Source organism: Amphiura filiformis, chromosome 20 (genome assembly GCF_039555335.1).
Source record: "Amphiura filiformis chromosome 20, Afil_fr2py, whole genome shotgun sequence".
NCBI lineage: Eukaryota > Metazoa > Echinodermata > Ophiuroidea > Amphilepidida > Amphiuridae > Amphiura > Amphiura filiformis.
This window is the reverse complement of record NC_092647.1, coordinates 44,092,369-44,104,941: the sequence shown is the minus strand read 5'-3', so window position 1 is coordinate 44,104,941 and position 12,573 is coordinate 44,092,369. Positions and strand designations below refer to the sequence as shown.

Sequence of the window (12,573 nt, the reverse complement as noted above, 5' to 3'; positions counted from 1 at the left end):
ATTAAGTCTTTGCTAGTAGGGAGCACGGTGGCCGAGCGGAACGGGCTAGGACTCATAATCGGAAGGTTGCGGGTTCGAGCCCCGGCGACGCCATCGTGTTGTGCCCTTGAGTAAGGCACTTTATCTCGATTACTCCTCTCCACCAAGGTGTGAAATGGGGAGCTGTTATGAATACTGTCCATTGAGCGCCGCCCAAAGGTATGAGCATGCCTTGGGCATTGTATGGCAGCTGACATATTCTAATGACAGCGGAATAAATGTAAAGCGCTTTGGTACATGTTCACATGTGAAAGGCGCTGTATAAATACCAACATTTATTTTATACATGTAAAATTATGAATGTTTTGAGTCATCCAGTAGTATAAAATAGACAATAATGTGAATCAAATTCTGGACTCACCAACGATTTTTTTTTTCAGTAACGTTGCGACCAGTTCACCGGGTCTTCATCAGACTGCGCAAAGACTTTGCTGATGGTTTGGTCACGTAATCGGCCTCCGTTTCCTGCTAACACACCCCTGGGTCCCCACCGTGAAACTACTTTCTCGCTGATTACCATCACGTAACCAAACCATCAGCCATGTCTTTGTGCAGTCTAGTGAAGACCCGGTGAACGGGTCACAACGTTACTGAACAAAAATCGTTGGTTAGTCCAGAATTTGATTCATATTATTGTCTCTCTTTGGTAGTATCTTGGTACAGGGTGAGTAAAAAAAAAGTGCAATAGAGAAAAGAATCCATTTTTATTAAAGAACCGAGTTGAACCTTTTAGGTTTGAAAACATTTTATATGTGATATATTCATCAGCAACCTTGTGTGAAGAAATAAAGGAATTAGCATTTACCGTATTGTTTTTATGACACATTTTATAGCGATACCCAATTTTAAAGTTTTTCCAAGAGACATCTAAAATTTGAATGTCAGCGCAGTCTGTGTAAGGTAGATTTGGATCAACTGCCATTTTCTTAATCTCATTGGCATTGAAATTAAACGGAGCACCCAACGTGTTATTGCCCTTGGTCCTTTTTAAGGAAAGGAAACATTATTTGTTGTTATTTTCATTTTACTTTTACTTTAAAGATGTTTATTCTTAATCAAAAACATACAAATTTGTAGGCGGGTTTTTTCAAATGCCAAAATAAAATGCGCGCAAATTGAAGTGGAGTGAATTACAAAATATCCAGTAAGTTGGACATATTGGGATTAAAAAACTGGAGTTGGAGTCGAGTGAAGTATGAAGGCCTTAAAGTAATGTTAGAAAGTTTGTTTGAACAGAAAAAAAAGAAATTAGAATAACACAAAAATTAACCTTTTTTAAGTTGATGTCAGTTTCAGAGCCAATGCCTTTACCGTGCATTGTGTGCTCTCATTCAAAATACATGGTATCTCGTGGACAAATAAAGAAATTGGGTATCGCAGCGAAAGGACTTATAAAAATTAAACTGTAGTCGCGATTCACTTCATATTTTCACAGAAGGTGACTTTTGAGTGTGGCATTTATAAAATTTTTCAATAATGGGACAGTTTGACTTGGTTCTTGCATAAATATCGATTCTTTGCTCTATTGCACTTTTTTTACTCACCCTGTATGTCGCATCATCTTCACATTATTTGTATTTATGATTTGTATTGGATAAAATGCATTGCAACATACCACCATTATAGAACACAAACACTTTTTATTTATATACTCTTGAATGGTGTTATCCTTAAGAAGAGTAAAAAATCTGTATTGGCTCTGGTATGATTTCAATACTTAGCCGCCGGTGCCTTAACAGGTCCAATTCTAGAAGGGCGCCCGCGGTTGATCCAGCGGTTGGGTTTTGAAGTCATCCCTAAACATTTTTCAAAAGCAAGAAAAATCATAAAACAAAGTAATGTTACTTCTGTGCATACCATGTTGGCTATATGACGCGTGTTTCCTCATGGAGGAATAAACATACCATTATATACGGTCATGATTGAGGGCAGTACAGGAGTGGAGGGTAGGGTTATGGCACAAGAAATACTTAAGAATATGTTACCTTTCTGATATATAGCAATATACTTACATTGTATAGTACTTGCACATTAATTACTTTTTCTCTTAAATGTATCTTCGAAAGGACAGAAGGCTTCAAATGTATGATTATATTTGGCGTCTTTTCATTTTCATAAACATGTTAGAATGCAACAACATTATAAAGATTTTAAACATCGAGCAATGTTCTATTATACACGTATCTCTTTTAATGTTAAACATTGGCTTTGTTGTGATCGCTATCCGGGTTATCAAGCGCTGTACGCATTGTAGATCTTGACATGCGCACTTGACGTGCTGAACTGACGGTGCCGAATTGACGAGTTGCTTCACATCCGGGAATACAAAAACAAAAGCACTCCCGAAATGCTCTTCGACATTTGTCACTCATGACGTTGTATATGAATGGATTTGTAGCCGAATTAATGTACATCATTATTCTACTTATGTTGACAAGAATCCATATAAATTTAGGTGGTATATTGTATCCAAAAATATCGAAAAGATTAAGAACACGAAAAGGTGTAATACAAATGGCGTATAGTGCAATTGTTACAATGAGCATACGTACAACTTGTTTCTTCGTGCGGATAGCATTTTTGTCCTCTGCTATGATTTTTGCATTTGCTGAACGACGAAGTTCTACCACTATTAAAGTGTACAAAATACATGTAAGCGGGATGACGGAAAGTAATATGATTTGATCGAAACTCAGCGACTTCCTATAACGATTGCAGTTAGGTTCTGACTTTGGAAAGCAATAATTGCAATATTGTACCGATTGAGGTCGCATATGAGGTGGTAGTCCAATTGGATCTACATCCCACGTTAGTGAATACTTTACTTTTGTACCAAAATACAAGACAGGGATTTTATAAATTGCACAGGCGATCCAGAGAGATATGCATATCATAATCGTTCTTCGTTTGGAGCTGAAACGGCGAAATTTAAAAGGCCAACAGGTTCCAAGGTAGCGTTCTACTGTTACAATGATTACAGTTAACCCTGATGCCAGTATACCCGTATCGGTGAAGTAATACCCTAGCTTGCAGTAAACTAAACTCATATAAGTACTGTCTGCTACTAGAGGTGACGTGAAATACTGGATCCAAAATTGCGGAGCAGCGAACAGTAAAAAGGTCATATCTGCAAAGGCGAGGCTTACTAGGTAATGATTCGTAACAGTTCTCATGTATTTACATTTGAAAAATGCAATAATGATAGCGGCATTTCCAAGCACGCCTATAGTGAATATCATGGGCATTATGACGGTAACCAGCACCTTGTCTGTAGGGGAATAGAGCATCATGGGAGCATTGGCACTATCGATGTTGATCACATTACTTGGTGTATCACTTGTGTTGCTTAGTTTAGTATTGTTGACTTCAACATAACCTGGACCAGGCCTGTCGCTGGTCATTAGCTCAAAATCTCCGTCTGCACCTGAAGCCATCTGGATTCCTGAGGCGTTTCTGAAATGAGACAAAAGAGAAAGTTGAAGACAATAATTATTTTAATATAATGATGTACATTCATACATAGTGGTAAACGTAAATAGAAATCAAAATTAAACTTCAGAGCAATATCATTCGCTGAAGACGCCGGTTGACCCGATGAAAGCGCTCCGGTGTACCAAATTAAAGTATCGTAGAAATAAAATTTTGCTTTCTAATTATTTTAATTTTGTTCATATATTTTAATCAAAGCATATGTAAGAATTTAATGTACCAACATAATAAGTATAATAGACAAAAATCCTACATCAAAATTCAATAAAAGATTCAGATGATTTGTATATTACTGATATTGTTATTGAAACTAACTCTAAATTATTGTCATTTTAAGAGGATTCAACTTCTAAAAAGAAGCATACTTTTTCATAAACATCAACACTGATGGGTACATTCCACTCATTTTGATACACACTGTAAAGTCTATGATTAACCACCATTAAACGGGTTTACAGCCAACTTATTTATTATTTCCTCCATACGTCCTAGAGAGTACTAGGTGGGATATTCTTCTGAACGAGTGTGAATATCGCGCATGAGATACGACATTCGAAAGCAGAATATCTGATGTATTTCCTAAAGAAGTCGAGTGTAAATACTTGGAGAAATGGTCTTTTGCAGTCGTCACATGCCACCTCAAGAGCCTTCTCCCTAATATATAAAATGCAAGTCACTTTTATCAATACCCGAAACAACACTTTACTTTGACAGGTACAGCAATGTATCTGAATTTTAATGCGCTTATAAACAAGATTGACTATACTTTTTTTTGTTGATCTCCAATTTAAAATATATAGGTTACTTTACATCCAAGCATTTTAATTTGAAATGCAACATTTCAATTTCAAATACAACTTATAAACAGTTCTCAATTTATAATTCATGCACGTATACTCATACAATGTTTGATGTAAATATTTTTCTAATAAGTAATGAACCACAACTAGGTTCAGTCAGGGAGATAATTACGTTTCTAACTAGGTAACCTAATTTGTAAAACAAGAATTTAAAGTGAAAAGAAACAGGCTATTACCTCTTAGATATATTACAAATTGCATCTTTTATGTAAGATTTCAGAAATTAAGGATAATTACCTTGTCAATCAAAAATTGGTTTTAATGATAGATTGGAAATTGTCGGATGTCAGCAGTTTGGAAAGAATTACAATGTATCTTTTACACAGAATTGTGTGAAGCTAAATTATAAAATATCAGCTTTGAGAAAAGTGAGTTTAAAGTTTTGAAATTGATCTGCAATTCACAAAGTCTATTATCTTGGACTAAAACTTGCAGGGAAAATATCATACTTATATTATTCTTTTTACAGCTGTATATTCACCTTATCACTCTCTATTTTCTACAACCAATAATCAATATCTTGCACTTTAGTCCTTCATCCATTACAGCCATGGGTAAGTTTGAAGCCAATGTATTCGTCTTATAATTTAATAACACTATAAGTTAAAAGTATTTTTGAAATGCCAATATTGAGAGGAATACAAAATTCAACCTCGTTTAACCTTTGACCATAACTTCTGACTTAAGTGTTACAGATATGACTAACCAAAATTTGACAAAAAGTTTAAGTAAATAATACTGATTTTTTGACCCAATTGACCCCTCGCGTGATCTCTATTGTATGTGGTCAAATAGATCAAAATTTGGATAAGAAGTCTGACCCCTAAAGGCTTCACAGCTATCAATACCTCAATGTCGTCAAATGGCACTTGAGTACTTCTTAAACTCGGGGTCACCTGATCAAAGATGATACTGCCCCGTAAATTACATCTATCATTATGTACCCGGACGCGCGATACCCATTAAGTCACACCCTTAGTGTTGACGCATTAGTGGAAACTGTAATCGAGTTGCTAGTATAGCGATTCGATTGAAATCTTAACACCAATGGGACGAATCGTTTATTTGGAACGATCGATTCTCAAGGTTAAAAACAATATCAAACTTCGCTATCGACATCATCGACTGGATTTCAAAGTAAGCTTTAGTAAAAACTTCTATTGAGAATCGTGGAAGATATTAATAAGTCTGAAGATGTTATCATATCCATCATATCTTAGTGTACATCTAGTAATATCTAGCCACAGTTTTTGTGCATTTTTATCAATAGAATCTCATATCTAGAAAATGGGATTGCTAAAAGGTTTTATGATTAGAGATAAAATCAAGAATTTCATCATTATGATGATTATGGTCTGGGGAAGATAACGGGATTGAATTTTATTGAACATATAATAACAATATTTATACATACATATGTTTGTAGAAACTATGTTTATCGGTTTTAAGGCTGATATAAAATCCACCAATCAAATTATTCAGATGAAATTTTCATCTACATTACTGATATTGTCAAAATGTTGGATTTCTGCGTGATACTTGGTTTTCAAACATTATATTTTCCCGTTTAAAGTCTAATGACAGACCGAGCATTTATTTCAGCTGATGTGGAAGTACGCAATTTAATATTTGTTATCTGATACTTAAGGCTATTATACGTGACAGCTTGCTATGACAAACATAATAGAATGTGATTGCTTTGATACCAAGAATGTCTTTTGATTAGAATCATTAAATAGATAGCCGTGTAATGAAAGAATGCGTATTGCAACTGTTGCCATTTAATGTGGTATTATTTTCTTGTTACATCAGTACATCACCGGCAAATGACGTGTGCTTTTCGTGGATTTCTGAAATAGTTTTACTGGCAATTCTTAAGGCTCATAATTATTGGAAATGTCAGACCAGTTACCTCTCTAGTATAATATTATCTCACTATTACTGCATGAATAGTATTAGCGTGTTGGGTTCGTTCATTATGTTTAAGTAATAAAAACCTATGGACGTAATTGCAGATTTAAACTAATTACTAAGCTAACAACAAGGAATGTGTTACAAAACACATTTTTACTATATTTATTCGTATTCTTTCTAATTTGTCCTTTCTTTTTCTATTCTTTCGTGACTATAATTGTATTCAAAATTAGGATGCATAATTAGTGAAATGTATTACTTATTTACTTATATAAAAATAAGGATAGCATTCTTGACATTCAGATGTGTTAATATGATAATTGCATCATGCATTTAGATACGATAAAAGTGAAATTTGAAACACATATTATCAAAATTATCCATGTTATTAATCAAAATTCACACAGTTCTTAATTGCATCCCAAATTGACTTATAATACTGTCACACAATGTGCGCTAATGACAGCTCATAATAATGAAAACATGTAATTAAATATGATTATATAAATGGCACAGACTAATGCTTTGGGAAGATCTGTTCTCGTTATTCGTAATCGTAAAACTGCTGTAAAAGTAGCTATTTAGTTATAATAATTATTTCCTATAGATAACAAAATACTATAATATGTCCCTTACATTAATACATTATTTGTAACACGTGGTTGTTGTCATATGTTGCATGTAATTTGAGATGCAGCCCTTCTGTTTACCAAATTAAAATATTAAACTATTTTTAATAAACTAACCACAGCATATAGTCACCACTTTGTTACCTCAGGGTTAAAAGTGTTTTGACCGCAATTTAGCTGCTTTGCGTATTATATTCATGTTCGCTTATAGTGTTCCAACACTGTGTTGTCATATGCTGCGAGTCTTTTTTGTGATGCAGACCTTCAGACAGTTATGTTCACCCCTGTATATCCTGAATTAGCGGTTTAGAATTAAAGAAACGGTCATCAAAATTCCAAGGAATGAACGAAATCAAAAAGTGCATTTTAATGTTCTAACCAATGGAAAGCAACTGTAATTTTCATGTTCAAGAACGATTTTTGTACAAATCAAAAGGGCATCCAGTTGATCAATATGCAACCTTTGAATTTGCATCTTCCTTGGAATTTTAGATGACAGTGTCTTTATTTCTTGACGATTTCAACGACTGAGGTCTTAAATTCGCTCTAAAGAATGAAGCTATTGGCTGCTAATTATGACATCCTTTTAGGTATATAATAATAACTTGTGAATTTGGATGCAAGCTCATGTTGTTTTCTCGTTTGACCAATACAACCAACAAGTTTTCGAAATAATTGAAATGTATACTGTACTTTTGATGTTGATAAAATCATTTCTAGAAATTAATTTTTAATGGAGAATTTTAATGTTAATCACATTCCTATTAGTGAACACAGAATAATGAATTCTCGTGAGTTTTCAAGGCCATGTTAACGATTTTTGAGGCAAAACAGGTATGAATAATATGCTTTATTAGTCCATTGATTATAATTCAGATGATGGTCGGGAAACGAAAAACAAGTCCACAACATGAATTTTGCAATCCATTAAGAACAAATCTGCATATGTTTAATCTCTAGCTTTAAGTTTAATAGTTTATTACAAACGGATCCAAGTACAATCAACTTAAACCCCAGGTACTCAAACATTACCAAATTAAAGCAATGAATTATGTTGTTATGAGTATTGCTTTTAACAAAACGAAAATGCAATTTTTTTAATATATTAGTCACTGAACTCGGTAAGCTCTGCTACATTTTATCAATCAAAGACATGTAACGGAAACTTTAATGCCTACGGGTTTCAAGAATGCCAACCATCACGTGCAACAATACGAAGACTTCAAGGCTTTCCACTCAAAATCGAGTTCACAAATATGTGCCATGAATTTACGATACACGTATGGTATACATTCCATTGACCTTGCTTGTAGAATACTGCACGAAATATCTTTGAATAATAGATTACTAGAATTCCGATCTTCATTTATAAATGGATTGTGGGTGCAGAAAACAAGTTTGTATACTGTTGATGCAACAGATATTGTTTATCACTCTTTCTCACTTTGGTATTGGCGACAGTACTGTGTTGCAACACTATCAGCGAACAGGAATATAATAGGTAAAGCAGCTTAATTGCGGTCAAAACACTGTTAAAACCCCGCGGTATCAAATTGGCGACTATATGCGGTGGTTAGCTTATCAAAAATATTTTAATATTTTAATTAGGTAAGCAGAAATCAATACATATGTTAAGACATTTTCAATAATCTAAAAGATTGCTTAAACCATCGCCTCCTCCTCATTGTTTTAGCCCGAATTTGATTACTAATTTAATATTGTCATAGCATATGTATTAGTGGAAAGTAATGTTGTGTATTCTGATACACATGTCCAAATCTATAGTAGAAATGGTCTGACGTACAATTCGTGATAAGAAGCTTATTCTACTTTTCAAAATATGGAAATAAAACAAATGAGCCGAGGACAGCCGCAAGTAACTCGCTCCAAGTACCTCCCATCGGGATGCCACCGTTCTTTATAATCCATTGATCCCGTTTGCAATCATCTACAGAAGATGAAGACGAGAGCTAAGTTTATTGCTCATCTGTTATCTGAAACCGACATCCAATATAGTGATGAGACATGATACAGATTTGGAATACTTGTGATACTGCGGTCAATAATTAATATCAATTTGTATTTTGCTGCTGTTGAATGGTAAGAAATCATTGCCGAGGGTGAATGAGTTGGGTCTCTTACCCTGGATGGATATCCAATATAATTTGGTAATTAAATCCATCTTGCTATAAAGATGTATCAGGTGACCTCACGTGCTTCTGAGAATTTGTTGGAACACTTAGATATGCTGATTTTTACTTATAACGCCCTTATCGTTCATGGCCAATTATTCTCACTATAGAACATTTGGTAACTGATGCACCATACTATCGAACAGTATATATAATTAAAAAAACACATAAAGTACAGTCAGAAAAAAATGACGTAGATAAGTGATTAATGTTTTACGGCTACATCTTATACAAAGCATTTCACAGTTGTATACTTTTTAATCAAAAACCATGACACTTGATTGGGAATAACAGCAGCGTATTATATTTTTCAGAACTTTTGATAGCGTGCAAAGTCTATTTTAACCCTCGTCTTTCTAAGCTTTTGGTCTACCTTCCATTGTGAGACTGCTCTTGATTCATTATCCATTAATCCGTTTGCAATCATCTAGACAAGAACTGAACTTATTGCTCCTGTGTTATCCGAAACCGCCATCCAATACCGGTGATGAGACGTTACAGAGATATCGAATACTAGTAATACTGCGGTCAATAATTATTATCAATATTGCGTTCTGAAGCTGTTGACTGGTTAGAAATCACTGCCGTGGGGGAATGAGTTAGGTGTCTTACCCGGGATGTAGATATTTTAGTAATTGGATCCATTTTGCTATAAAGATGTATTGCATTATGAGCTTACCTCGTGTGATTCTGAGAACTCGTTTACCACATGAAAACAGCATGTTATGATAATTTTCGGTTATATTTGTCGATTGTCTGGTATTGTTACATTGTTTTTAATGACACGTGTAAATTCTCCTCCAAATGCCAAAACCTGCTAGATATGTTCTTATTACGTACTGCTGTCAATATAATAGGTAGCGTATTCTACTTTCCAGAAATGCTGCAATTTGTCCAAAAATAAACAATTACAGTCAAGTAACATTCTCAAACATTGTGAGCATTGCGGATATGAACTGGAGATTGTTACATGACCTAGGAAGAGCCACCGTTCTCTAAAGCATATTATTGCGTCTTGGGAACGAGAACGGTCCGACAGAATTATAAGTGCGCCAGATATTCCGTGTCATTTTTTGACTTAGGGCAACAGCCTATAGCTCCTCTTTTGATGTTCACTGATGTATGTAAAGCTGGACCTTCAACACAACGAATTCGGAAGGGTACTTAGCATAACAAAAGGTTAGTCCCCGATAGATGCACAAGTTCTGTGGGACAATAAAATAGGTTATTTGCATAGTAAAGAACATCTTAAATCCTTTTTCTAGCGCGTTTGTGTTTAACTGGATGTCATGCGGTTTCTGAGCTAAGGCGTGGTCCGCTCATCACCAGATAGTCTTTCAGGTACTGATTCCATCCCAAAATTGACTGCGATTTTTACGAGATGTTTGGGGCATGATATTAAATGACCAGAACTGAAATTATTTTTGTTATTTGAAACCGCCATCTTATATGGGTGCTGAGATGGAATACTTGTAATACTGCGGTCAATAATTATTATCAATTTTGTATTTTGAAGTTGTTAAAAGGTAAAAAGTCACTGCCGAGGCGGGAAAGAGTTAGGTCTTACCCTGGATAGAGATATTTTAGTAATTGGATCCATCATGCTATTCAGATGTATTGTAATATTAGCTTCCCTTGTGTGCTTCTGAGAACTGGGTTTCAGCAACAATATGTGATAATGTAATGCTATTATATTTCAAATAGAATACGTGAAAAACGTTTCAATTATTCCAAGTAAACATAATTCTGTCCAGAAATGAAAATACATTGTTTTTGAAATAAAATGAAATGTTATTTGTAAAACGTGTTAACAGCTAAAAATACGCATTTCTTTTTAAACATTAGGTATTACCCGTGTTTATGTTGTTTAATGGGTATTTTTTTCTTTTTTTGGTAGTGTTGGTGGAGGAAGTTTTTTTTTAGTGAAAGTGGGGAAATGTGTTTTTGCTCATGTAGTGGTGGAAGGTTTTTTCTTCAAAAACTTCCGGCCCACCGTTGGACGTGGAATGGTGCGTCCCTTACGAAGGTACGTGTAATGAGAACCAGAATCTACGATAGAACCACAAGCAGACGTTTGTAAACCTAATAATAAGCAATAAATGACCTATGGGGACTAAAATTTAGGCATATTAAGCGCAAATCCATCTAATGCAGATTCACTGCGTCGTCTCAACAGCCAGACCAATTCCTCACATTCATTTCAATTGTAATATTAGACAGACAGACAGACAGACAGACTATCAAGATTATATTCAACACCATGATATGTGTATATACTTGTGTTTGATTTTATTCAGATATTAAGCCAGTATAAAAGCTATCGTCTTAAGTTGTGTAATATTCCATCCTTCTATTCTGTGCTCTGTTATAAGACTACTCCACCTGGACATAACTATTAATAATTCACGATGGACGAGAACAGACGGAGGATAACATTAAACATAAGTACCGTTCTTCTTAATGTATAACTATAAATCACTTGTCTTCTATTTAAAGTGTTCCAAAGTCTAAGTATAAACTATTCAAATCTGATCTATATTTGGTGCTTCATAATAAGTGCCAAGGGTAAACTTGCTATTTGCATACATCAGATTGGACATTCTTGGAATAAATGATTTTAATCCATCATTCTAAACCAAATAATAACAGATTTGTTTTCGTCACAATTTCACTAGTGAAGGAGATGAAGAGCGAAGTTTAAAATTCAATTTCACAATTCTCAAGGAGAAACACACACACACCCCAGTATTGATATAGTGTATTTCAGGTGTATTTTGATCGGCCTTGTACATGTATGTCATAATGAGGAAGAAGAATGTATATACCATGTTTGGTATCCAATAATTGTATTTATTGACTCTTTCCAAATATATATTTTGATTTCCCTTCGCCTAATCTTTGCAAGAGATATGACATTTCAAAATGGTAACGAAACTTTTGGGACACCCTGTATATGTTATTGAAAATGTCGTGTAAACCAAAACCATCACGATATGCTCAATTTCACTTCCAAGTGTAGAAACAAGATTTACAGCCTTTTCACCACCTACGTCCGTGACGAGTGGTTGTTGCGACAGCTGTTAACTTTCACGAAACATTCCAGAGATTCTAATTTGTACCATCTTCATCGCCAGCCTCTAATTGTACTTGTCACAGAAAAACACAAATCCTGATACTGAATTTATAGTTCAGTAAATTCCAGCGACGGGCGATTACTTTTAGCCAATCAGCTGAATAGTAAATATCGGTAAACCATGCAACCAGATATCAGGTTGGTTGGAATTCAATATCTTTGCGGGGTTTTAATATAGGTTATAGCCTAATACTTGTAGAACATCTCAAAACGTCTGGCACAGTTTCATCGGACAGCAGGGAAATCGAACTGTAGCGGATATTAAAACGGGACACCAACAAATACAGATTGCCAAGTGATATACCTGTACACAAAGC

General features: G+C 34.7%; 1 protein-coding gene across 1 annotated transcript in view; it reads right to left on the bottom strand.

Moving 5' to 3' along the window:
• Positions 1-326: 326 nt before the first annotated feature.
• The window catches only part of LOC140141782 (neuropeptides capa receptor-like), a 52,623-nt gene continuing 40,376 nt past the window's right edge, over positions 327-12,573 (bottom strand). Inside the window, exon 2 of the mRNA XM_072163646.1 lies at positions 327-3,492. Coding sequence (XP_072019747.1) covers positions 2,235-3,473 — 1,239 coding nt within the window. The 5' untranslated portion in view covers positions 3,474-3,492 and the 3' untranslated portion in view covers positions 327-2,234. The remainder of the gene's footprint in view (positions 3,493-12,573) is intronic.